General features: G+C 61.0%; 6 protein-coding genes across 6 annotated transcripts; 3 read left to right on the top strand and 3 right to left on the bottom strand.

Annotated features, from left to right (window-relative positions):
• Window positions 1-1799: 1799 nt before the first annotated feature.
• Window positions 1800-4895, top strand: CHLRE_02g120200v5 (uncharacterized protein). Its single transcript, XM_043060042.1, has 3 exons — window positions 1800-2012; window positions 2081-2979; window positions 4050-4895. Exons 1-2 carry the CDS (start codon window positions 1920-1922, stop codon window positions 2279-2281), a joined length of 294 nt encoding a protein of 97 aa, XP_042927676.1. The 5' UTR covers window positions 1800-1919; the 3' UTR covers window positions 2282-2979; window positions 4050-4895.
• Window positions 4896-4941: 46 nt separating this feature from the next.
• CHLRE_02g120150v5 (uncharacterized protein) lies at window positions 4942-6413 on the top strand. Its single transcript, XM_043060041.1, has 4 exons — window positions 4942-5128; window positions 5274-5353; window positions 5683-5768; window positions 6007-6413. The coding sequence occupies exons 1-4, from the start codon at window positions 4965-4967 to the stop codon at window positions 6232-6234; spliced, it is 558 nt and encodes a 185-aa protein (XP_042927675.1). The 5' UTR covers window positions 4942-4964; the 3' UTR covers window positions 6235-6413.
• Window positions 6414-6459: 46 nt separating this feature from the next.
• CHLRE_02g120100v5 (uncharacterized protein) lies at window positions 6460-11698 on the top strand. Its single transcript, XM_001702357.2, has 5 exons — window positions 6460-6726; window positions 10134-10337; window positions 10476-10555; window positions 10784-10869; window positions 11074-11698. Exons 2-5 carry the CDS (start codon window positions 10174-10176, stop codon window positions 11299-11301), a joined length of 558 nt encoding a protein of 185 aa, XP_001702409.1. The 5' UTR covers window positions 6460-6726; window positions 10134-10173; the 3' UTR covers window positions 11302-11698.
• Window positions 11699-12282: 584 nt separating this feature from the next.
• On the bottom strand, window positions 12283-14411 carry CHLRE_02g120050v5 (uncharacterized protein). Its single transcript, XM_001702382.2, has 2 exons — window positions 13602-14411; window positions 12283-13399 (listed from the first exon to the last, which is right to left on the bottom strand). The coding sequence occupies exons 1-2, from the start codon at window positions 14207-14209 to the stop codon at window positions 13069-13071; spliced, it is 939 nt and encodes a 312-aa protein (XP_001702434.2). The 5' UTR covers window positions 14210-14411; the 3' UTR covers window positions 12283-13068.
• Window positions 14412-14457: 46 nt separating this feature from the next.
• On the bottom strand, window positions 14458-18209 carry CHLRE_02g120001v5 (uncharacterized protein). Its single transcript, XM_043060040.1, has 3 exons — window positions 17608-18209; window positions 17044-17399; window positions 14458-16720 (listed from the first exon to the last, which is right to left on the bottom strand). Exons 1-3 carry the CDS (start codon window positions 17756-17758, stop codon window positions 15737-15739), a joined length of 1491 nt encoding a protein of 496 aa, XP_042927674.1. The 5' UTR covers window positions 17759-18209; the 3' UTR covers window positions 14458-15736.
• A 51-nt stretch (window positions 18210-18260) lies between these two features.
• Window positions 18261-24239, bottom strand: CHLRE_02g119950v5 (uncharacterized protein). Its single transcript, XM_043060039.1, has 10 exons — window positions 23629-24239; window positions 22672-23045; window positions 22120-22220; window positions 21847-21918; window positions 21430-21510; window positions 20913-20979; window positions 20686-20729; window positions 20110-20428; window positions 19766-19885; window positions 18261-19249 (listed from the first exon to the last, which is right to left on the bottom strand). Exons 1-10 carry the CDS (start codon window positions 23795-23797, stop codon window positions 19166-19168), a joined length of 1431 nt encoding a protein of 476 aa, XP_042927673.1. The 5' UTR covers window positions 23798-24239; the 3' UTR covers window positions 18261-19165.
• Between the last annotated feature and the right edge of the window lie 12 nt (window positions 24240-24251).

Below are 24251 nucleotides of genomic sequence, written 5' to 3'. Positions count from 1 at the left end.
ATGGGTCATGCGTGCTATGCGGGGTGGGTGGACCCAGGCAAAGCAAGAGGCAGGCAGGTAGCAAAACACTTGACGGGCAATTACGCGCAATGTGCAGGCATTTGGCATACACGTGGTGCTCTGAAGGTTCTGACCGCCCGCAAGCCTGGTCCGGGCCCGGCAGCCCGGAACCTCTGCCCTGGCTTCTGTACGTCACCGGGCGGCGGCGCCCTGACACGGGGGTCCGTACGTGCCGCGGGGGATGCAGGGCGCTGCGCACAATTGCACATTCGCACCCGAACACCAGCGTCCACGTCAGAGTCGGCATGGAGTGGAAGTGTGGGACCATGGTCAGGGCAGTTGTGGTCGTCAGCACGGCCGCCGCGCCGGGGTAGGCTACGGTAGGAGAGGCAGCACGCCTGGTCAAGCCAGACTGTCCTGGCCCCCATCGCGGAGTCGGGACACGGCGGCATTGGGTACTGCGGGTGCTCGGGCTGGCAAGGCACTGAAGCGCAATGTGTGAACAATTGCTCGTGCCCTGACCCGTGCCGACCCGTGCCGAAGCGGCCCACCTGTAACCACCGCTGCCGGGGGAGTGGCATGCGTTAGCAACCCGCCCTCTCCACTTTGGTCACGCCTAGGATCCGATTCCTGTGCGTTCAGTCCTTTGGTTTGGTGCAGTTGGAAGTTCACACCACAAAGGGATCACCAAGGGGCAAAGCAGCGCTAGCTCCAGCCTCACCTTTCACCACCCACTGCCACCGCACATGAATGCCCCAGGTATAACAGGCGCAGAGTACTTTCATTATGCAGGGGTCCGACGCGAGACGGACACGATTGCAGGCAGAGACAACCCACCGCTGCTCATAGGACTGCCTTTTTGGGCTGAGCCCCCTGAGCGAAGCGATCCAGGGGGGGCGAAGCCCCCCAGGATTGCCCCTGTCCGTGCGTGCGTGTGTGCCTGTGTCGACAAAAAGTACCATACTGGCACAAACGCGGGCCACGTATTATTAATTGCAATTACCTATTGTAGAAAAATAGACGGCAGGGAAAACTCGGCCGGAGCGAGAAGCGACCTCGTGAGTCCATGGACATCTTGACTTTCTTCAGTTCACGAGTATAGCTCTCGGCCCCTAAATATCTTACATCCATGTATCAAAACATGTCGACGACAAGCGTCTTGGGGCAAGAATGTCGAAATTGTTTGCAACAGCCAAACCATGCGTCCCCGAGCCTTACATGTGTCGCGGCCCGGGATCCCGCGCCCGAGCCCGGCTAGCCGTTTGCGGTGCTTGAGTGGGATGTGGGTGAGATGCATTTGGGATATCATGGACCGTGAAGTGGCGTGGGTAAGGTGGCGTGGCGTGGCGGGGACAGGGCATGTCGGTGCCTCGGCACGGCGTTGGCATAGTGGCCAGTCCCGCTGGATGGGCTTGCAAGGGTGCTGTTCATGTCGCCGGTGCCCATCGTCACATCCCCTTGCGCTACATGGGGCTCAGCCCATTTTCCAGCTGTACAAAGCTGACACCCCTTGTCTTCTTCCTGAACCATCTCAGCCGCTCTCCATGGCGTTCTGCCATGACAGGACCTCTCGCGCCTCTGTCACGACCCCCCACTGACGCAATACGCAAACCGCACCCGTCGCAGGTGTCCTGAGAATGCGAAGTGACTATCGTGCGTGTGCACCGGTGCCGCATCCTCGCTCTGCGTGCAAGCCCGGCTTCCCGGGCGCGCCAGAAGGAGCGCAGCCAAACCAGGATGATGTTTAATGGGGTATTTGAGCACTTGCAACCCTTATCCGGAAGCCTCCTGGCCCACAAAGGCTAGGCGCCAATGCAAGCAGTTCGCATGCAGCCCCTGGAGCGGTGCCCTCCTGATAAACCGGCCAGGGGGCCTACGTTCTTTACTTTTTTACAAGAGAAGTCACTCAACATCTTAAAATGGCCGCCGTCATTGCCAAGTCCTCCGTCTCCGCGGCCGTGGCCCGCCCGGCCCGCTCCAGCGTGCGCCCCATGGCCGCGCTGAAGCCCGCCGTCAAAGGGGCAGCGCTTCCAACGGCAGGGCCAACGGTAACGGTAACGGAAAGGCCGCGCCCGCCAAGGCCGCCAACGGAAACGGAAACGGAAATACCAACGGAAACGGAAACGGCGCCAAGCAGCAGTTGTTCGGCGGTCTGCTGGGCCGCAAGCAGCAGCCGGTGGAGGAGGTGCAGGAGGAGCCCGAGGAGGAGGTGGAGCCGGAGCAGGAGACCGCTTCCAAGAAGGAGCGCGCGTTTAACCTGCTGGGAGCGTTCCGGCGGTGAATGCGTCAGGATGCGTCAGCGTGATTGGGTCCTTGATGCAAACTGAGAGAAGAAAAGGCATAATCCCTGGGCTGGCACGCTGGGCTGGGCACCCATGCTTGGACGGACTGTGCCTTCTTGTAATGTCGCATTCATAATCCCAAGGCGACTTCCTTTTTGGCGGCTTGCGGATAACGGTTCGGCACGGTCATGTATGGTGCGTGATCATGAAGCGCAAAGGACGCTAGAATACATTCGAATGTGGCCCCTCCCGTGGCACAGGCAGAAGCCGTCAGCAGAAATGTGGAGTCCATGCAAAGTGTCACATGGTCTTGTCGGCTGCCGGGTCAAGGAGCTTATCCAGAGCGTGCCCTCATACCGTACTGTACAAGTACGGTGTAACGCATGGGTGGAACGTCAACATGGCATGGTCGGGGTGTGCGATGGGACAGTGTTAAGGCAGGTTGGTGAAGTCCCGTAGGATGCAGCTGATTCCCAGCAGATGGCAAACAATTTGCAACGGCAGGGCAGGAGTGCGCGGCTGGTCGAACGCCAGAGTTACTTTTGCTGACGGATGCTCTTACAGTACCGACAAGTTGCTGGCTGGCTGGAAGTTTGCTGACGCGCATTCCTCACGCTCCGGCGCCAGGCGATAGCACCACACAGACACACCGCAACGCCACACTCGCGATGCAGAGCCGCAGCGCATCTGCAGGAAGGTGACCAGCGGTGGTGTTTCGAAGTTCCTAGAAGCCCACATGCCCGGACCTCTGCCCTGCCTTCTGTACGTCACCGGGCGGCGGGGCCCTGACACGGGGGCCCGTGCCGCGGGGGATGCAGGGCGCTGCGCACAATTGCACATTCGCACCCGAACACCAGCTAGCGTTCACATCCGAGTCGGCATGGAGTTGGTAGTGTGGGACCCATGGTCAGCACGGCCGCCGCGCCGGGGTAGGCTACGGTAGGAGAGGCAGCACGCCTGGTCAGGCCAGACTGTCCTGGCCCCCATCGTGGAGTCGGGACACGGCGGCATTGGGTACTGCGGGTGCTCGGGCTGGCAAGGCACTGAAGCGCAATGTGTGAACACTTGCTCGTGGCGAGACGCAGAGACATTGTTGCACGGCCACGTCCCACACGGTGACAGTAGGGCGACACTCGCGCCGGCGCGGCCTAGCATTGGAGGGACGCGTACGCGTTGGGTGCAGGTCGTGACGTCATGACGTGTGTCCCCCTGGGGTGCCGCCAAGCGCCCGCCTGCACCTGCAGTTCTGTCTACGCGTCCAGGCCGCGCCTGGGTTCGCCCCTTCCCTTGCCGTTCTCGCACACGCTTTGTGACACGCCGTCCCGCAGGTCACAGCACGTCGGCACCCTGCCCCGCCCTGCCCCGCCGCTGCCCCGACCCAAAGTGGATAGGCCGGGTTGCTAACCCATGTCACTTCCCCGGCGGCGGTGGGTACAGGTGGGCCGCTTCGGCACGGGACGTCGGCGGGGTAGCCCAGCAGCTCACGCAGCACCAGCGCGCGCCGGTAGGCGGGGTCCAGGTCCCTGTGCGGTCACCCCTAGGATCCAATCCCTGTGCGTTCAGTCCTTTTGTAGGGTGCAGTCGGAAGTCTGAACGACCAAGGGATCACCACCCACCGCCACCGTGCATTGCTGCCTTAGGTATAACAGACGCAAAGTAATTTGCATTATGCAGGGGTCCGACGCTTACCTGACATGATTGCAAGAAACCCACCGCGAGTCATAGGACCCGTTAGGACCCCCCCTTTCACCTTTCCAAACCCCTCAGCGGCTCTCCACGGCGTTCTGCATGACGGGAGCTCTCGTGCCTCTGTCACGACCCCCCCTGATGCATTACGCAAACCGCACCCGTTCCACCGTCCTACGCCGATCCCGTCAAGTCCCGTCCTAGCGCCATTGGTGGATTGGTGGACCGAACTTCGGAGTCCCCTGCACGATGGTAGTACCGCACTGTCTCAGTGTGTACAAATGATGATGAACCCAGTGCCCCAGGGGAGTGGTGAACTACGCAGCCCACGTCAAGCAAGCCGCGACCGTCGGCACAACCCGGATCGCCGCATGCGCCGGCGCACGGGTCTATACATTCGACGCGAGCCAGGTAAAACTCTTCCACATACCTCTTAGAGGCGACACGGCGCCAGAAACGACGAAAAACTGGACAAACGGCAGGAACATTGTCTGTTTCCTAGCAACACCGCGAGAGCGGCCCAGATGCCCCGCCTGCCGTCCTATGATACTTCGTGACAGATGAAGGTAATTGGCATGCTTTGCGCGCCAGCCGGGGCCGCCGCGACGGGGGCGTATATTAGTTGTGTCACGCCACGGTTTGAACTCGCCCGCGTGGCCGAGCTCGTTAGTTTTGATAAAACCCAGCCTTAATAGCGTCGCGAACGTCCTGAGAATGCAAAGTGACTATCGTGCGCGTGCACCCGTGCCGCATCCTCACTCTGCGTGCAAGCCCGGCTTCCCGGGCGCGCCAGAAGGAGCGCAGCCAAACCAGGATGATGTTTGATGGGGTATTTGAGCACTTGCAACCCTTATCCGGAAGCCCCCTGGCCCACAAAGGCTAGGCGCCAATGCAAGCAGTTCGCATGCAGCCCCTGGAGCGGTGCCCTCCTGATAAACCGGCCAGGGGGCCTATGTTCTTTACTTTTTTACAAGAGAAGTCACTCAACATCTTAAAATGGCCGCCGTCATTGCCAAGTCCTCCGTCTCCGCGGCCGTGGCCCGCCCGGCCCGCTCCAGCGTGCGCCCCATGGCCGCGCTGAAGCCCGCCGTCAAGGCCGCCCCCGTGGCTGCCCCGGCTCAGGCCAACCAGATGATGGTCTGGACCCCGGTCAACAACAAGTGAGTCGACGAGCAAGCCCGGCGGATCAGGCAGCGTGCTTGCAGATTTGACTTGCAACGCCCGCATTGTGTCGACGAAGGCTTTTGGCTCCTCTGTCGCTGTCTCAAGCAGCATCTAACCCTGCGTCGCCGTTTCCATTTGCAGGATGTTCGAGACCTTCTCCTACCTGCCCCCCCTGAGCGACGAGCAGATCGCCGCCCAGGTCGACTACATTGTCGCCAACGGTGAGCTTGCGGGGTTGCGAGCAACACTCCAGCAACGAACAGTGCCCAAGTCAGGAATCTGCAGTCAGCCTGGGCTTTCGGCGGCTTTTTCTTGGGCAAACAGCTTGCACTCATGCCAGCGCGGCTTGTCCAGCCTCACTTGAGCTTTCCAGCTGCTACCAGCCGGGCTATACGACAGCGACAGAGCCATAGCGTGGAATCACTTATTTGGGTTGCCGAAGTAGCGGTCGGAGCGTGAGTTCTTGGTCAAGCCGCCCCTTATCCGGTTCCTGTCCGTGTCTTTGTCCCTCGTTCACCCTTCGCGGCACCCTTCATCCCCTTGCTTGCAGGCTGGATCCCCTGCCTGGAGTTCGCTGAGTCGGACAAGGCCTACGTGTCCAACGAGTCGGCCATCCGCTTCGGCAGCGTGTCTTGCGTAAGTCTGGCGAGAGCCCGACGGGTCCACTGTGGCACTGGGTTAGCTTTTGGCACACGGGTCCACTGTGGCACTGGTTAGCTTGGCACCGGGACAGCGCCTATCTCACCGCGGGGAACTGACGCATACCCCTGCTCGTGCTTCAGCACGGAAAAGCAAGGGGCCCAATTCCATCTTTGGTGGTTCTGTGCGCTGGTGACTGAACCTCTTCTCCCTCCCATTTCCCGTGCGCCCGCAGCTGTACTACGACAACCGCTACTGGACCATGTGGAAGCTGCCCATGTTCGGCTGCCGCGACCCCATGCAGGTGCTGCGCGAGATCGTCGCCTGCACCAAGGCCTTCCCCGATGCCTACGTGCGCCTGGTGGCCTTCGACAACCAGAAGCAGGTGCAGATCATGGGCTTCCTGGTCCAGCGCCCCAAGTCTGCCCGCGACTGGCAGCCCGCCAACAAGCGCTCCGTGTAAATGGAGGCGCTCGTTGATCTGAGCCTTGCCCCCTGACGAACGGCGGTGGATGGAAGATACTGCTCTCAAGTGCTGAAGCGGTAGCTTAGCTCCCCGTTTCGTGCTGATCAGTCTTTTTCAACACGTAAAAAGCGGAGGAGTTTTGCAATTTTGTTGGTTGTAACGATCCTCCGTTGATTTTGGCCTCTTTCTCCATGGGCGGGCTGGGCGTATTTGAAGCGCTTTTGGAAAAGTTGCTGCGGGGTTCATCAGCTGAAGGGGACTCGGTTCGCAGATCAGTTACACACTAAAGAACGGCGGGTAGCAACACCAGCAAACGTGACGAAACGGAACCGTGCAGCAAAGGTGGAGACAGCATTTGCAGTAACCTGCAGTGACGAACATGAGTCAGTTGTTCCCGGTGCCCCTTTGCTTAATCTGCATAGAATGATAGCCAGCTACCTAGTGCCAACGTCGATAGGGGGCGAGATTGGGTGTACAAAACGTACATTGGTGAGTAAAGGCCTTACTTGGGGTCCTCCGCGCTGGCGCTGGCGCGTGTTCCGCACCTGTTCTAAACGATGCAAACCTTTGATTCTGCCCCGCTGCCCACTTCCTGCAGCTCCCAACCCCGCCTCGTATGATGCCGTTCCGGCATTGTGTCCTTGATGACCGTGCTGTATGGTACAAGCTGTGCCCATGACTGCAGCTTCTACGCTGCAGTGCATCACGCCTCCTGTCCCTCCCTCCCTCCCTTACATGTCGTGCTGGGCACCGGTGGCGCTGGTGTTCTCCAGGTTGGTTTCGGGCGCATCCTTTCTGGTAGTCCCAACGCCAGCCCGGCCGGCGTCATCCAGCCCAGCCATCCCAATACCGCAGCCAGCTTCCGTCAGCCAGCCATGGGCGCGACCGTCCACAGCGTTTACCGTCGGTTACGAGGTAACATGGGAATTCGCAACTTGCGCTACTGACTGCCTACTCTCGTGCCGCCTGCAAGCCCACTCCGCCTTCCGCTCTGGTCTACGTACGCATTAGTTCCGCAACACTCGTCAATGACTGGTGCAGGCTATAAGCAATAGTGGTTGCACGGAGTCCCCTGTCCCGCGCAGCCGAGGAGCGCAGCCGAAGAGCGCAGCCGAGGAGAGCTGTACAAGGCATTGGTCGTAGCTAGCACACGTAGCGTGGCTTCTGCTTTTGCTGCCGCTCAGGGCTCGGGCTCTGAGCGCATGAAGCCATGAACTGCGTCAGCAGGTCCCTCTTGTAACCAATGCAATCTGAGCGCAGGGATGGCCGCGGCTTCTTCGCCTTTGGTCACGGTCTAGGCCGCTTAGAGCTTGGGTGCGGCTAGGCTCGCGGGGTCTGTGGCGGAATGCGTGCCAACTGCCCCCACCCGCAGCTTCGTAATCGGGCAGCCAATACCGCAGGCCGCGGCTCCATCGCAGGTGCACACGCAGGCTGCATTGCTCCAGGGTGAGCCCTGGGACTGATCCTTGACTTGCGTGCACCAAGGGATACCGAGTACTGAAGATGGCGGCATGCAGCTGCTGGAGTAATTGTCTAGCATCGGGACTTACATTCCTGGCGAGAAGTCCGTGGCAGCATGCACGGGCCTGTTATGGGGCATAGCCTACACCAACCTGCCCGCTGGGACTTGCCCGGCTGCCTGTACCTCTTTCACACGGTCATGCCAGCAGCAATCCAGCTGTGTGTGCAAGCGCGGTTCAAGGCGGGCCACGGGTTGCACCCTCCTACCGTAGCAGACTTGGCGCATTCAGGCTCTGGACAGAGAGAGACACATGCCAGCATTTGAGAGCGCGCTGCTACTGGCTTCCCAGTGCATTTGGAGTGCAAGCGAATTTCGGTGCACGTGGTTTGGGGCTCTTGAGGCCGTGGCAAGCACTGAACTGAAGCACCGTACCCGCTTATTTCGGGGTGCGCCCCCACTCATGAGAATTGGTGACACTGAAAGGAAAGCGAAGAAAGCCAGAGGTCAGGGGTTAGTCAGGGGGAGCAGGGGAGCCAGGCGGGGGTGTACGAACAATAGTTCCAGGCCCCACCCTGCAGAACCCCCCGACCCCCCGGACCGACGACCGACCGTGCCATACCGTGCCGTACACCCCCTAAATCCCCTCTGTTTTCTTCCATAATGGTGTCAAATGACTGCTGTCAGCGAGCTCTATTAACATGTAAACACGGGAAGTTCGCAGGGCACGTCTTGACCACAGCCATGTTGTCAACACATCAACATGTTGTGAACACCTTGCGACCGGTTAACGCACTCGAACCTCTACGGGCGCATATGGACTTAGACCTGCCGTGGCCTTACCCTGTCCGCACCGTAGCAGGGGCTTTTAGGCATTTAAGTGCAGTGACTGTGGGATTGGTGGACCAGAGTGAACGGGGCGAACGAATACGCACAAGGCCAGTTCGTGCCACAAGAACATTCCACCATCACCAACTTTCCCACCCCGTTTACCCGACCCCAGCAGCTTGCACCACTGCATGGCAATCTCGTGTCGCTGCGTGCCCTCTCCGCAGCAACCACACACACACACACACACACACACACACACACACACACACGCACGCACACGCATACACGCACACACGCATACACTGCGCTCGCTGACTGAACCACTTTGCCGCACGCCAAGCGAGCAGGACACTGCAGAGCCACCCGGCCTTTTGCGGCGCCTGACGCCAACAGCAAGAACCTCACGCCAAGCCACGCGCGCATAGGCCCTGGCGCCCTCTTCGGTCTGCGAAGGGCCTGAGTGCGCACTGCTAGGCACTGTGCGGACAGCCGCCCACCAACCCAGCCCCCTCCCACGCCCCTTGCCGAGAGCGCCCAACAGCACACAGCTCTCTACTAACCGTTCACGTGTTGCCATTCCTGGTCTGCACCCAGACAGGCAGTTAGGCTTCCCCTCCCACATGGGCACCTCCCCCCAGATACCGTAACCTCAGATTCGTGCCCTTTCCCTGCACCGGCGCGATCCCATTCCCTCTTCCCTGTCTCCGCCATAAACTGCAGGGTTCTCACGGGACGCAAACTCAAGCACGCAATGCCAGTCCATCCCAGCGCTGCGAAGCTCGTCAACTTTGAAGGCTCCCCCCACACACACACGCACGCACGGTGCTGTCCCTGCAGCCGTTCTGAACCAGTTCCCGACGCTGGCCACCCGCCTCTGTGCTATTGTGACCCAATAGGCAGGCTCACTTCTCTGCCCCCCAAAAACACAGGCACGCGCTTGTAGGCAATGCGCCCAAGGTCCCCGTGCCCGACATTCTGACATTCGAACCTACCACCACCGTTGAACGTTGGCGGCGCAATACAAACAAACCGTCGTCGTGCACAGACTAACACGTGCCGCGCAGTGTGCGGAAGCATCCGCGGCGAGCGAGCAGCCGCAAGGCCCAACGCGAAACCGATCGACGGTCAAAACACCAGGCGAGCTAGCAGACCCATATCCTGGCTATACCTATCATGTCCATTTCGCCAAAGCAGGCTGAAAGTGCGTGTGGGGACCCCTCGCGCGTTCCTCCAAGTTGTGAGTCGACATGTCGCTTGCACGAAACGTTCAGTAGGGGCCGCGAAGTTCAGTCACATACAAATGTAGAATCGACGTTCACATTGTGTGCAAAAGGCAGGCTGTAGCAACGAATCGAGCCCGAATTTCCAAAGTATCAAGTCAACGGCGAGCGAGGCGACGCATGTAAATAAGCCCGCCCGGCGCTGCTCATGACATTGCGTCGTAAAATTGAATAATGCATTATCGTAGCAAGCTATCCGGAAGCGGATGAAGCGCGCAGGCTCGGGCGGTCGTGAAAGCCGACGAGTCGGATAAGCCTGCCGTACGGGTCATCGGCGAGCGGGGATTGAAAACGGCGACCGGCCACCTCCGAGTCTTTGTCCCAAGAACTTACTCGTTCATTCGACCACTTTCTCAAACATCTAAAATGGCCGCCGTCATTGCCAAGTCCTCCGTCTCCGCGGCCGTGGCTCGCCCGGCCCGCTCCAGCGTGCGCCCCATGGCCGCGCTGAAGCCCGCCGTCAAGGCTGCCCCCGTGGCTGCCCCGGCTCAGGCCAACCAGATGATGGTCTGGACCCCGGTCAACAACAAGTGAGTCGACGAGCAAGCGCAGCCCGAAGGATAGGGATTCTGCAAGTCGCGACGCAATTGCTTGGGGCCCAGCCTGCTGCCTCACATCGCACGTGCTCTGCCACTTCTAACGAGTACTGGTCAATCGCGTGATCGCAGGATGTTCGAGACCTTCTCCTACCTGCCTCCTCTGACCGACGAGCAGATCGCCGCCCAGGTCGACTACATCGTCGCCAACGGTGAGCACGGCTTGGTGCCGTGGGCATATGTAGCTGGGCTGTGTTTGAGAGCTAGTTAATACGATCTAGGGCGTAGCTGCAGACTGCGACATTACGATCGCTCGAAGCTTGAGATTAGCTTGTTCGTTGTCTGCTGTATAGTTTGCCTGTCATCCGCCCTTATCTGGGATAGCCCTGGACTGCTTGCGTCGGCCACTTATCTTACCCCCTTCGTGCTGTCGCTTGCAGGCTGGATCCCCTGCCTGGAGTTCGCTGAGGCCGACAAGGCCTACGTGTCCAACGAGTCGGCCATCCGCTTCGGCAGCGTGTCTTGCGTAAGTCGGAGCGAGAGCCAGACGGGTCCACTGTGGCACTGGGTTAGCTTGGCACCGGGACAGCGCCTATCTCACCGCGGGGAACTGACGCATACCCCTGCTCGTGCTTCAGCACGGAAAAGCAAGGGGCCCAATTCCATCTTTGGTGGTTCTGTGCGCTGGTGACTGAACCTCTTCTCCCTCCCATTTCCCGTGCGCCCGCAGCTGTACTACGACAACCGCTACTGGACCATGTGGAAGCTGCCCATGTTCGGCTGCCGCGACCCCATGCAGGTGCTGCGCGAGATCGTCGCCTGCACCAAGGCCTTCCCCGATGCCTACGTGCGCCTGGTGGCCTTCGACAACCAGAAGCAGGTGCAGATCATGGGCTTCCTGGTCCAGCGCCCCAAGACTGCCCGCGACTTCCAGCCCGCCAACAAGCGCTCCGTGTAAATGGAGGCGCTCGTCGATCTGAGCCGTGTGTGATGTTTGTTGGTGTTTGAGCGAGTGCAATGAGAGTGTGTGTGTGTGTGTTGTTGGTGTGTGGCTAAGCCAAGCGTGATCGCATGACGCAAGGACATTCTTTGAGACTTTTGGGTCTCAGTTTTGCTGGTGTTCTGAGGTTATGCGGTTTTGCGTTTGTATATACGCTGCTATTGGTTTCCCCCAAACGCGCGTGACTTCACAATAATTAGCCCGTACCTGCTGGTTACGTGGCGGCACCGTGTACAATACCCTAGGCATCAGGGTTAGGCATGGTTACTTGACACTGGAGAGATCGGATGCTATCATTCATCAGATATCTCACCCCCGAGAAGAAAAACCCAACCGAGTGTAAGTCAACGCGACATGAGTTGTACCTGTGCCTGTGGGTTTCGCTTTGAAGGTGGGATGGGTATCTGAGAATCAGCCAGTCAGCCGCTTCGTGGTGGCCAAGGACTAGGGGATGCTTTAGGGTGTGCGAGGGCGGCAAGGATTCGGAACATGGGAACGCTACCGAGCTGGACCGGAATGCGCTTCAGCACCCTTCCAGCCAGCCAGCAACTCGTCGGTACAATCACCCCGGCGTTCGACCAGCCGCGCACTCATGCCCTGCCGTTGCCAATTGTGTGCCATCTGTTGGGTTCTGGGAATCAGCTGCACCCTACGGGACTTCACCAACCTGCCTTACCACTGTCCCATCGCACATCCAGCGGCACCCTACGGGACTTCACCAACCTGCCTTACAACTGTCCCATCGCACACCCAGCCGGACCGTTGACCAGCAGGTAAGTAAAATACTGGAATTCCCTGCAGCAGCCCAAGAGTGGTAGCCGACGGGGAGAGCCCGCCATTTGCGTGCAACGTCGAGCGTTCGGTGGTGCTGCGGTGGGCCACGGGGTTGCGTGGGCTTAATGTGGGTGTGCGGGCAGCAACCACGGTGCATCGTCGGTGCTCGATATTGAGTTACAATAGTGTTGCAGCTGTGGGTATTCCTCTGTCCCGGGCGTGATACACCCGGGCCGCCAAAGCCTGCCTCATCTAGTGACCTTGCAGTTCATGCCTGTGTAGCTCTGCAAGCGATTGCCATGTGTCTCCTGCTGCTCAGCGCCAGTGCCCGCTAGCCGGCAAGTCCAGTCGCTGAGTGTCGCTACTTTCCATACTCCAATGACATGCTCCCCGTTGCCTTGCCCCGTTCGTTACTATCCTCTCGTCGTGCCAGTCCTACTCCTATACAATAGCAACGGTAGCATCACAAACGTGCATCACATAGGTGGCTTGCATTTCCCATGTGGTAGTAGCCTTCATATCAGGTGTGCACGTGCCGACGCCGCAACGCCTTCACAAACACTGCCAGGCACTGCACACTGCACAGCCCTTGCAGCCTTGCTCACGCCACTTGCGCTCCAAGCGAGACAACCCCCATCCTCGTAGCCCACAGTCCTAGCAAGGACACCTGTGTTAATCTACGCAGCCGCTCCCTGCACGCCTCCACTGCCCACTCTCAACACAGCATCAACACAGCAGGCTGAGCCCCCACCACTGATACGTCGTATTAGCAAGCATTTCTCATCGTCCTGACGTACAAAGAGAACGAAAGCCAGGTGCAGGGGTACTCGGCACTTCTATCTTTGATACACACTGTTCGCATGATTATCTACCCAACCTACCCAGTGGACACGAAAAGCCGCAATGTATCCCTTGGGGCGCTGACGACCCTAGGCCACTTCATCACACCCATTACCCATGCAAAAGCGTGGACACGACGCCCACCAGCGTCAGCAGCGCCGCCGTGGCGACCAACGGGTTGTCCAGGGACAAGAAGCGCGGCGTGGGCGTCTCCACAGTGGGTCGCAGCAGGTCATCGCTGTACGGCACGTGCTCGCCAGTGTACGGGTCCTCTGGGCTCGGGGCCCCGCCATCGGAGGCATCGGCAGGGGTTGCCGTGGGAGAGGCAGCGGCGGGAGATGCCGCAGAGCCGGCAGCGGCGGCTGACGCCGCAGGCTTGCCCAGCCGTTGGCGGCGCTTCTCGCGTTGCTGCAGCCAGTCGGTGTAGAACCAGCGCTCCAGTCTGGGCGGCAAAGGATAACGTGCATGGGAGGCTGAGGCAAGAGCATGCCGGAAGCACAGCCGGGTCCGCCCACGCTGTCTCGTTGCCACTATGTTAGCCGAACCTGCACCCGCGCCCCCCACCACGACCGCCGTCCAGTCTCACTCCTACCGTCCCTCCATCCCTAGCTCCTTAGCCCACATTTTCACCATAGCATACCCACTTGCGCTCCTGTGTCGCCTGCGGCGCCTCCAGCTCTCCGAGGTAGTTGTTGAGGGCGCCCAGCCGCTTGCTACGCCCCACCGCCGCGCGCTCCGTCGGCACCACCACGTACCACCAGTACGCGCCAGCGCCCGCCGTCAGCAGCAGCACCAGCACCTGGGCTGCCAGCACGCCCGCTTCCGGTGCCCGAGGCTCAAACGTCAGTGCTGCTGCCACTGATGCTGATGCTGGTGCTGCGGCGGTGGCGGCGGCGGAGGCCGAGCGCTCCGCAGCGGAGCAGGCAGCTGCTGCCAGCAGCGTGCACGGCAAGCTGGAGGCTGCGGAGAGCAGCAGTGACCTGAGAGTCGGTGCGAGAGGCGCAGGGACTGCTGGCGACTGGGGACGCGGTGTTACCAGAGCTGCGGGCTGGGGCGTTAAAACGGAGGCGTGCACTGAGAGCGCGGGACCAGAGCTTGCTGAGGCGTGGGACGTCGGCGCTGCCCGAGAAGCCGCTGCGTGGCCCAGCGGCCCGATGCATCGAGCTAGCGGCGAGGTCAGAGCGCTAAGGCAGCAGCGTTTAGGGGTGACAGCGGGTGTGGACAGGGAGTGCGAGTGCGCGACCGACGCCATCGCGGCCAAGTGAGTCGACGACCGACTCGTGCAGTGCGCTGTGATTTGCAGCTGGATGTTGGTTTTAGTGACGAGTCTTGGGAAGCGTAAGGACGCAGAATGTGAAGTGACTGTGAACGAGGTCGTCGTGGGTGGCGGAATCGGAAGTTCTTACGCGTTCGTTCGATTTATAATGCAGTTATAATATAGCTTAGTAAGATACTTGTGTTACATGTGTATCAATAACATTGACTGAGCCACACCTACTGCAGATGGCTGTCGTGGCAATGATGGCCGGCCCGGTAGTCCCGGCATGCCCTGGTCCCGGTGGCGTTCCTACCGGTACACTGGGGAGCACTGTTGTTGGCGATGCACTATCAGGACCTGCACATACGCTGCTCTGCACGCTCGTGGATTCACCTGCTGGTTACGTGTACAATGCGAAGGGGTGTGTCTGGTCACTCGACACTGGAGAGCTCCCTAGCTATCATTCATCGGATATCTCCGCGATACCCCCTCGAGAAGAAGAACCCAGCCGAGTGTAAGTCAACGCGTTTCCAATTTTCCAGGATGACATGTCCCTGGGCCTACGGAAGTGGACATTGGGTTGGGGCCGAAGGGGGAAGCGAAACCAGCCTTGGGGGAGCGGCGCCGCCTGACATCAACTACCGCAATTGCCTTGCAGGCCTGCCAATCTGGGGCTCCCAGTGACTGATTGGTGGCGTTCAGGCTCGGGGGACACGGGTAAGCACCATGGTTGGTGTCTTGTCACAAATACCGAAATACGTGTTACAGCCCGTGGCACCTGACGCCCGAGTTGCATGCCAACACCACAACCCGGTGCAGCTCCCTTGACCGGCAACCCCGTGCGGCAACCTCGTCAGGTGGAGATGCCATGCTCATGTGCCATCCTGCAAATGTTTGTTGCGTGGTCCGCTGCGCCACCCACTACAGTATGTCATTGCATCCGCCCCATACAGCTCATAACGTTCGCAGCGAACCTCCGTCCCCCGCTCCACACCATGCGTTGTACGTCATGCGTGTCCATGCGTGTGTCCGTGAATGTACTGATCCTGTGTGCAGCCAACCCCCCCGTACCACCATAGGAACACCCACATATAAACACGACTACCGGGCAAAGGCTACAGGCCGGCGCTGCTGGGATTGGACACCCAGAGACATGCACACGGTTCTGGACTGCTCTGGACATAGAGCTGTTACTCAGGCCCACACCATGCTTACATTCAATACGGTGATAAATAAGATGCTTCGAGGCGGAGGCGACCCGCGGATCCCTGATTAGCTCCCGCTACTGGCCTGCTCAATGCAGTTCCGCACCGATGAAGACAGATGAAGTATGTACAGATGAAGTATGTACAGGAAAGCCCTGCTCGAAACTGCTCAACCTCACGCACACACCAACATGCGAATGCGCTTTTGTGCGGCATTCCTCTATATGTACGAATACCGTATTGTATTTGCCTGCACCTGCTGCGTGGTACCATGCAATTCATTCAAATGCATGTTCGGGAGCACGCCCCTAGCCCCTCACTGCGGCACGGGGCGCGGCCGGGAATGGAGCTTGCGTGGCGGCCGAGGCGGACGGTTCGTATCGGTGGACCCATAAGCTGCGGAGGGGGACGGACTTGAGCTGTAACCGCCGTACACTGGCGAAGGAGGGCTGCCGTACGACCCGTAAGCAGCAGGCGGTGGCGGCTGAACGCCACCGTACGGCCCGTACACAGGCGAAGGCGGGTACGAGCCGCCGTACGGGGGAGCAGGACTGTAGGAAGGGGCCGGCGTGGGCTGTCCATAGCTGGGGCTCTGGGGCGGCAGCAGCGGCTCAGGTGACGGTGGCTCAGAGCTGGGTGGCTCGGGGGTGAGTGGCTCGGGGCTGGGTGGCTCGGGGCTGGGAGGCTCGGCGGGAGAAGGCAGATCCGGGGACTGTGGGCTCTGGGGAGGAAGGAGAGGCACGGGGCTGGGTGAAGTACGAGAGGGCTGAGGGCTGGGCGGCGGTGAGGCTTTGGGGCTGGGCGGGCGCGGGCGTGGCGGCCGTGGGGAGGGCGGCGGCGGAGAGGCGTCCTCCCACGCTGGAGGCGGGCCGTAGAGGGCGTCAGGCTCCGGGGTGCTTAGGGAAGGGGGCGGTGGCCGGAGGGCCGGGGAGGGCGACGGCTTGGGGGATGGGGAGGGTGATGGAGAAGCAGCAGGCGAAGGTAAGGGCGAGCGGGTAGGCGAGGGAGAAGATGATGGCACCGGCTCAGGGGACGGTTCCGGCTCAGGGGTGGGTTCCGGCTCAGGGGACGGTTCCGGCTCAGGGGACGGCTCCGGCTCAGGGAATGGCTCCGGCTCCGGCTGGATGGGCGCGGGCGCGGGCTCCCAGGTTTGGGGCGGCAATGCGTTGACGGGGCTGCCATCCCGGCGCGGCAGCTTGGCGCACACTTGCAGGTAGGTCTGTTTGACTGCCTCCACCACCGACTGCACGCACTCCGCGACCTCGGCCGGTGAACACCGGCAGTAGGTGTAGAACGCCAACTGCAGGGGTGGGCGGTGGATGAGGTGGGGGGGGGAGGTGGCAGGGGCACATTGGGCCGCAGGTGAGTCGCCGCAGGTGAGTCATCGTGCGTGTTGCGGCAGGGGCCCTAATTTACTGGGTGCGGCAGCAAGAGAGGCTGTGACTAGTAGCGGCACCCCTGCCTGACAGGCTGCTGGTGCACAGCCTGACTTCCCGGCAGCAGCAGGGCCCCGGACTACTCCCACAGACTTGATGACACTTGACTACACGACTGCCAACCCTTGCCTCGCAACTCCAAAGTAAGGTTTAAAGCCCACCCCAGGCGGCTAGAACCCAGGCTTACATTGAGGTAGCAGGAGCTGGGGCAGCCAGTCTGCATCAAGGGCACGCAGCTCTGGTCGCACTGCCTGTAGCCCACCGCGCACTGCGCGATCATCACTGCGCCGCGGCAGTTCGTGGCGCACACGCAGTCCTCAAACGTGGTGGCGTCCGCGGGCTCCAGGGGGCAGGTGGCCTGGCTGCAGTCCATGCTGTTGCCAAAGAGCGGCGACGGCTTGCAGTTTTGTGGCGGGGAGATGCCGGTGCAGGTGAAGGGCAGTGTGGGGTCGGATTGCAGCAGGCGCTGCAGCGGTCGGGCGGTGCTGGTGGCGGCTGCCTGAGTAGCGGGAGTGATGGATGAAGTCCCTGCTGCCAGTGCACCTGCGCGGCACAGCAGGGACAGTTATGTGCAAATGAAGTGAGTGTTGAACGGGTTTGGTCACAACATCACACACGGTGCTTGTGCGTGCTGGTGCTGGTCGTTAACATTAGTCTAAGGTCTGTTGGCGCTGTAAGCCAGATTGGACGCTGCTGATTACAATCCCCTGACCCCTTACCAGCCCATCCCCAGTTGCCTTCAAGTACTCACCTATGTTGCCCATGCTTGGCAAGTTGCCGCCGCGCAGGAAGGCCGCCACCGATTCAGGCCGCGCGCCGGTGCCCGCTGCGTGTGTTGGCGCCGCGATTGCCAGGCAGACAGCTACTAAAACTTTGACCCTATTTATGGCTGCTAAATTCATGTTTGCAGTTTGGTGATGAAGAGGCTGATTGTTGCAAAACGCTAAGTCTGACCTGATGAGCTTCGTAAGATGTCGCAGTTGTAATTGCTTAGGGTTGTAAGAAATTGTCGATGCCACAGTGCTTTAATACTGCGATGGCTCATGAGAGGTTGCTAGGAGAACTCGGACGAGCGCCGTACATCGGCAGCTGCCCGGGTGCAGTTGGCGCGCACTCGGAGGGCGCGCGCCCTACTCGTCAATGTCAATGCGCAGCTGCAGTACCGTGAGTCATATCCTCTATGAACTCCATGCACACCAATTTCGAGTAGCGGACTGAAGCTGAAGACTTACCGTGCCCTCTAGGGAGTCTCGATGGCCGCGGCGAACCGCTGATGGCCGCCATCGCGCGCGCCAACGCGGCTACTTCAGCACCTGGAAGCACGTTATCGCCATAGGCCATGCGAAACGCGTCTTTTGAAGCTTGACGACCCAATCCAAGCACGTTTGCGTGCGCAAAGCTGTCATCAGCCAAACCTTACAGTAGCATCAAAAGAGGCCGATGCAATGATGCGCCCGGGCTTAAGAGCTAGCCAACCCTTGCAAAAGCATCTTAACCACGCCTGCAAGCCCCCGCAACACATCAATACGGATAGATGCAACCCCCGGGTGCAACCGGAATAAAAGCAACTCCCCAGCCGTCCGGCCTAGGTCCGTTCATGTAAGGAGCTAGATAAGGTTGATCCTGTCTTAGCGCTGGCCCTCATACAGCGTCCTAAGTGGTCGTCTGTCCTAGGCGCAAGCCCAACACATTGTTCGCGTGTGGGGGCGCCGCGTTGGCGAGAGCCACGGATGGCCCTTATACACAATGGGGGCTGTCGCACCCGTGGAGGGCACTGTGAGGCCCGCGCTTGTTGCAAACTGCATTTGAGCAACACGTCTGCATCCCAGTCCCAGAAGCCCAACACACAGCCCAGCGATGCGTGCTCTCGAGCAGCAGTACCCATGCCAGCCTCGAATCAAAGTGCCGAGCGTGCAACAGGCCTCAGACACGATCAACAACTTGACTACCCCTGCACCACAAACTCCTGCCGCCAACAAGCGCTCCCAACTTACTGAAACGCATGCGCACACAACAGTTTTGCTGGGTCGCAGCACATGATTGGAGTCACTGGCGCCGCCACCGCAGCAGCTACGCACAGTAGCTGGGCGTGTGCGCGCGAGCGCACGCGAGCGCGCAGCTTAGCCCCCAACATCCTTATACGTTTGCACGTCTGACTGCTACTCCACCGGGCTACTGCGGCTGTTTTAAGCGCCGTGAAAGAACCAACGCTAGCATGAATGCATGCAGCACGCGCTGCAACGGCTGTAAAATGTATTTATGATCCATTGCGGGTAGTACAAGGGCTGCAAATGCCCACCCGCCTAGCTCTACATGTGGCGGCGGCGGCGCTGGGGCAGCGGCTGCTCCCCCCGCGGCAGTGTGGCGGCAATGCACCGAGCCATGACGTCAACCTGAGTGGAGCGGGCGGAGGCGCGGAGGGGAACGCGAGGACAGGGAGACGAGGAGGAGGGGAGCAGGGACAGGGGACATGCCGCTGTTCTCCATCTCAGAAGGGGGAGGCAAGGGGGCGAGCTCGCAAAAGCATGTGCGAAAGCAACACGGCCAGGCACAAAATGCAGTCCAAGAGCCGCTGGCATTGTCCTGGAAGGTGCATGGTTGCGGAACAAGCGATTTTGGATGCCTGCTTTATCGCAACCAGCGGCACCAGCCGCTGTCACCCACAACCCGCACGACGCCCGACCCGACCCACATCCCCTCTGTTGTTCCTTACCCCCGTACAGCCGGCATCCTCTCCAGCCCCTCAGTCCCCACGTGTCTGATGTGAGCTGAGAGCGACTCGACAACCTCCCGATCCCAGGCTCCCACCAGTCTCGCCCGCGCCCGCGCCTCCGCCTCCCCCCCCCCCCCCGAGTCCTGGGTCTCGGTTCCTTTGGGACCGATTCACACTAACCCCTCACTGCGCCCACCTGCGCCGAGGCCATGAAGTCCAGGTTGTCAGACCAGCCCTCCGCCGCCTGCTGGTGCGCCTCCTCCGCCTCGGCAGCCCACTCGGCGCCGCGGGAGGAGTAGAACTGGTAGGCGAATACCTGAGTAGGGAGGGCGCAGCGCCGGGACGGACCCGCCGCCGGGCGAGACCGCAGCAGGTTGGGTGTCGAGCCGCTCGCAGGGGGTTTGTGTTGGCCGCGGATGCCATCACGCAGCCGCTTCGACGTCGGAACCCCGCACGGACATACCAGGTCCCCTGCCCGTGCCCAAGCCCACAACCCACACACGCGCCCACCATTCCGACACACGGCCCTGCCCCCCGCACCTTGTCGTTGGTCTGGCCCAGGTCGTGGAACAGGCGCTGGAGGGCCTTCAGCGCCGCACCCGCGTCACACGGGTCCCGCACCGCCACACCGTCATTGCGGCTGCCACTGCCACTGCCGCCGCCGCCGCTGCGGCGTAGCTGCAGGCTGCTGCTGCTGCTGCTGCTGCTGGAGTAGCTGGAGAGGGCGCGCCGCGCAGCCAGGGTGGTGGCCGCGGCGGCAGCCCGCGCCTCCCCCTCCACCTCTGCGACACGGGTGTGTGGTTCCTTGCGGCCGGGGCCCAGCAGCTCGGGGAACTCCGCCAGGACCGCCAGAATAGACCTGGTGGAGGGTAGGCCGGGTTGATCCAGTGTTGCTGATGTGGCCACGATGCTATGTAACAATTGCATGGCGTTGCATACAAAATGCTCTATCATAGCGGTCCACATACTGCTGTGCAGATATCGCGTACCGGGAAGTAGGCTAGCAAAGACATGACGCCTTGACAAGCAACACAGCACGAAGGCCGCTCCACCCATTTCTACATGAGCTTCCTGGATCCATACCATACTTGTGCACATGACCCCGGCGGCACGCACCTGATTAGCTTGCGAAACTTGTGGAAGGTGGTGTGGCCGGGGTCCTGTGGTGATTGGGGTGGGGTGGGTGGATAGGATGACTCGACAACACACGTGAAGCAGGTTCTTCCAGTCTGTCCACACGCCGCAGGACGGAGCCCGATCCCCCGCGGAGCCCCAGTGTCACTCCATCCCGGGTGGGAGCTGCATGCACCATTGCGCCCGCTTCCCCACGCCACGCCCCGCACCTGCAGCAGGTCATCGGGCTGCAGCGCCGTCACATTGGGGTACCAGGCCAGCAGCTGGGCCAGCTGACTGCGGGCGGGTGTGTACAGGGGGGGTTACATTCATAATGACTAATGGAAGTGGTAGACAATCTTGGGGAACAGCCACGGGGGGGATAAATACCAGCCCAGGTAAACCAAACCCGATGCAAACGAGCGAGGGGGGTTGTGTGCTCAGGCTGGGGCCAGGGCCGAGTGTGTGGAGGCAAGACGTATGCGGTAAAGGCACAGACAGGGCGCGCACCTGTGCGTGGCGGCGGGCTGCCCGGGGTCGCAGCGCCCGCCCGGCGCCCGCCCGCGGACTGATGCCCCCCGCCCGCACGTGTGTTTCCCCCACCTCACACCCGCACGTGCCTGACACACACACACACACACACACACACACACACACACACACACGCACACACACGCACACGCACACAAACGCAAAAGCAAACACACGCATATACACACACACACACACACACACACACACACACACCTGCTCCGCATCATCAGCGCCAGGTTCTGCAGCCCGGTCAGCGCCGTGTCGGGAGTGACGCCGTTGTAGCCCCAAAACAGCCTGAGGGGGGCAGGGTGAGGGGTGTGGAGGAGGCGTGATGCCAGATAGTGATGGTAGTGGTGGTGGTGCTGATGGCGGTGTGGGTGGCGCCACAGGCAGCACGTTGATGGCGTCAGGGCACAGGAGCCCCCGGGTGCGGCGTGTGCGCATTTTGCAACAGGTGCACAGGCGACCAATAATGTGAGGCGGACACGGAGAGCTGTGGCAGTGCAGCCAGCGCTGCGGCCGAACGGATCATCAGCGTTGGGTTTCCTCATTCAGGCAACACGCGCACACGGCGCGTCCTGCAGACCCATGCGACGCACGTGCGACACACGGGTTCGGGCGGCGCCTCACTTGCTGGAGTGCTTGTGCGTGTACAGCTCGTCCGAGTGCAGCGGCGTGCTCACAAACTCCAGATAGCGGTCACTGCGTGGGCAGAGCGGGCAGCAGGGGTCAAGTATGGACAGGAGCCGTGGGAAACCGCGTTGCGTGCGGGGTTTGGGTTACGCCAGACACAGCGCGGCAGCCATGCGGCACGTACGGACCCGCCACGGGGCAGACCCAAGGCCCAAGACTCCGCTCCCCACCCTTTCCCCCTCCCCGCCCTTCCCCGCTCCCCGCCCTCACGTGGCGCTGTGGCGGCTGATGCGCCTCTGCCAGTCCAGGCACACGGCCCGTTTGACCTCCATGTCAGTCTGGTTGTACTCCACAAGCGAGTGGTCCAGGTCCTGGGGCAGGAAAAGGAGGGTTACTTTATTTCAGTCCCAAAGTAACCAAAACCCAGAACCAGCCCACAGAGCGCGGGGCAAGGGGTATTTGCCCGATCCCAACGAAACATGTCCCAACAGTGAAGAAAGCGTTAGAAGGGGGCTGTAGATTCCAGCCCAAACTAAACCGAACCCGGGGGTGTAGGAGGGGTTGAGTTAAGGGGAAAGGGACGGACAGGGCACGAGTTTGCAAGGCCTGACATGACTCAGACAAACCCGAAGCCAGTCAGGCGTTAAGTACCGGACGGACACCAGGTGGCTGCAGTGGAAGCAGGTACCGTATGTGACTGGGCGTGTAGTGACAGGGCGTGGCAAACAGCGCACTGGCGTCAATCGTGGCCCTTCCTCATCTCCCACAACCCGCGCCGTTCCACCCCCCCCTCCCCCCCTTATCCCCCCCACACACACACACCTGGAAGTCCCCCAGCACCTCGTACCCCTCATCCAGGTCCGCACGCATGTCCAGCCACAGGTCCCGCCCCTTGTGCCGGTGGTATGCCGTGTCAGCCGCGGCCTGCAGCTGCTGCTGCTGCTGCTGCTGCTGCGGCTCCCCGCGCCGCACCAGCCCCCTGACGCCTGTGTCGATCACGTGTTTGTTGATCCAGTCGACAATGGCCCTCAGGAGCTCGCCGATGGCGGCCTTGACGCGACCCCAGGTGGTGAGCACCTCGGCGGACGCCAGGGGCTCCGCGTCTCGGATGCGGTTGGGGAAGGCGAAGCTGAACACGTCCAGCTGCTCGCGCGCCTCCAGCAGTGACACACGCAGCGGCTTGACCTCGCCGGGGCCTGGAACACACGTGTGCGTGTGTGTGTAGGAAAGAGGAAAGCACAAGTGGAAGGGCAAGTGTTCGACACAGTGTATCAGTGCATGTGAAGTATGCGCAAGCAGACAGCGGCTCTGTATGTGTGCTAAAGAGCACAAGGTGCGTGTTTGTTTGTGGCGGGGGGAGCGCGTCGCACGGAGAGCAGGAAGGAGGGAAGGACAGGACTGGTTGGGGCAGGCGGTGGTAGGGGAACCCGGCGCCAGGCAGAGGTTCGCAGGCTGACGCGGCGCCTCGTCAGCTGCTTTCTGTGTCCTTGGTCCAAACAAGATAACTATGGCAATATACGCATGCTTGCTCATGTTGGATTGCCGGCTTGTTGGTGTAGGCTGGAGTAGGCGGGCCCGGCTAGCAGGCGGCCGGAGGGGTAGCCTGTTTGCCGTCGGGAAAACCCTAACCGCCCCTTCAGCCCCCGCAGCCCCCGCGCCGGAACCCCCAAATTAAGCGGCACCACAGCCGATACGAGCCACGTACACACACAGGCGCTCCAAAGCTTGCCGGCTCGAGCTCTGCACAGTAGCGCACTAGCGCCGGTCCGAGCGCCTCACCCGTGTCCGCGGTCAAGCACGGCAGCAGCTTTAGGGCTTGCCGCAATTTCGCCGGCACCACGCGAGCAGCCAGATCTGCATAGCTGTCCTCAGGGTCGGCGATCGCTAAGAGCGGCAGAGACGTGAGCAAAATCGCGAAAGCGGTAATGTGCAAGGCTCGTCGAGCCATTCTAGTTTGGACTTGATCGAAACCAAAGTCTGAGGAAAGAGTTGATGGTGTGGAAGCGTTAGACAGTGTCTCCCGTTTTCCGGGCTACTTCAAAGGGGTAATGGACGCCATGTGCCCGAGCATCGATGGGCCTAACGGCCTCAGCAGCATGGTCCGACGCCTAGCCCCCGCACGTCCTTGCACGTCCATACAGTGAAGGTTAGCGTATTCGCCCAACACGGCGTGGGCACGTGGACAACACCAGGTACCGCTCGTGCAAGTCAGCAGCGCGGGGGAGGGGGCCCCCACGCCATAGGCCTAAAAGCGGCCTAAACACTGGCTGTGCGGCCGACAAGACCAACACCGGCATGCCAAACCGACCATCCATCCACATGCTCAGGCCTCAGGGCCAGGAAGAGGGCCAGGGAGAGGTGTGGCCGGACCTGTGTACGCGTGTGTGACGGGGCATATGGAG

This window comes from Chlamydomonas reinhardtii, chromosome 2, assembly GCF_000002595.2.
Source record: "Chlamydomonas reinhardtii strain CC-503 cw92 mt+ chromosome 2, whole genome shotgun sequence".
Lineage (NCBI taxonomy): Eukaryota > Viridiplantae > Chlorophyta > Chlorophyceae > Chlamydomonadales > Chlamydomonadaceae > Chlamydomonas > Chlamydomonas reinhardtii.
The sequence above is the reverse complement of the archived record's forward strand: the minus strand, read 5'-3'. Positions and strand labels throughout refer to the sequence as shown.

What these genes read in the sequence shown, in the direction of transcription:
- CHLRE_02g120200v5 (XM_043060042.1), top strand. Translation starts at nt 1,920, where the DNA reads ATGGCCGCCGTCATTGCCAAGTCCTCCGTCTCCGCGGCCGTGGCCCGC. An exon ending in TGGCCGCGCTGAAGCCCGCC is followed by an intron (nt 2,013 to 2,080) that starts GTCAAAGGGGCA and finishes GCGCCCGCCAAG; the next exon opens with GCCGCCAACGGAAACGGAAA.
- CHLRE_02g120150v5 (XM_043060041.1), top strand. Translation starts at nt 4,965, where the DNA reads ATGGCCGCCGTCATTGCCAAGTCCTCCGTCTCCGCGGCCGTGGCCCGC. An exon ending in CGACTACATTGTCGCCAACG is followed by an intron (nt 5,354 to 5,682) that starts GTGAGCTTGCGG and finishes CCTTGCTTGCAG; the next exon opens with GCTGGATCCCCTGCCTGGAG. An exon ending in GCTTCGGCAGCGTGTCTTGC is followed by an intron (nt 5,769 to 6,006) that starts GTAAGTCTGGCG and finishes GTGCGCCCGCAG; the next exon opens with CTGTACTACGACAACCGCTA.
- CHLRE_02g120100v5 (XM_001702357.2), top strand. Translation starts at nt 10,174, where the DNA reads ATGGCCGCCGTCATTGCCAAGTCCTCCGTCTCCGCGGCCGTGGCTCGC. An exon ending in TGGACCCCGGTCAACAACAA is followed by an intron (nt 10,338 to 10,475) that starts GTGAGTCGACGA and finishes GCGTGATCGCAG; the next exon opens with GATGTTCGAGACCTTCTCCT. An exon ending in GCTTCGGCAGCGTGTCTTGC is followed by an intron (nt 10,870 to 11,073) that starts GTAAGTCGGAGC and finishes GTGCGCCCGCAG; the next exon opens with CTGTACTACGACAACCGCTA.
- CHLRE_02g120050v5 (XM_001702382.2), bottom strand. Translation starts at nt 14,209, where the DNA reads ATGGCGTCGGTCGCGCACTCGCACTCCCTGTCCACACCCGCTGTCACC. An exon ending in CAGGCGACACAGGAGCGCAA is followed by an intron (nt 13,400 to 13,601) that starts GTGGGTATGCTA and finishes TTTGCCGCCCAG; the next exon opens with ACTGGAGCGCTGGTTCTACA.
- CHLRE_02g120001v5 (XM_043060040.1), bottom strand. Translation starts at nt 17,758, where the DNA reads ATGAATTTAGCAGCCATAAATAGGGTCAAAGTTTTAGTAGCTGTCTGC. An exon ending in GCCAAGCATGGGCAACATAG is followed by an intron (nt 17,400 to 17,607) that starts GTGAGTACTTGA and finishes TGTGCCGCGCAG; the next exon opens with GTGCACTGGCAGCAGGGACT. An exon ending in CCAGCTCCTGCTACCTCAAT is followed by an intron (nt 16,721 to 17,043) that starts GTAAGCCTGGGT and finishes CCACCCCTGCAG; the next exon opens with TTGGCGTTCTACACCTACTG.
- CHLRE_02g119950v5 (XM_043060039.1), bottom strand. Translation starts at nt 23,797, where the DNA reads ATGGCTCGACGAGCCTTGCACATTACCGCTTTCGCGATTTTGCTCACG. An exon ending in AGGTGCTGGGGGACTTCCAG is followed by an intron (nt 22,221 to 22,671) that starts GTGTGTGTGTGT and finishes TTCCTGCCCCAG; the next exon opens with GACCTGGACCACTCGCTTGT. An exon ending in AAGTTTCGCAAGCTAATCAG is followed by an intron (nt 20,429 to 20,685) that starts GTGCGTGCCGCC and finishes ACCCTCCACCAG; the next exon opens with GTCTATTCTGGCGGTCCTGG.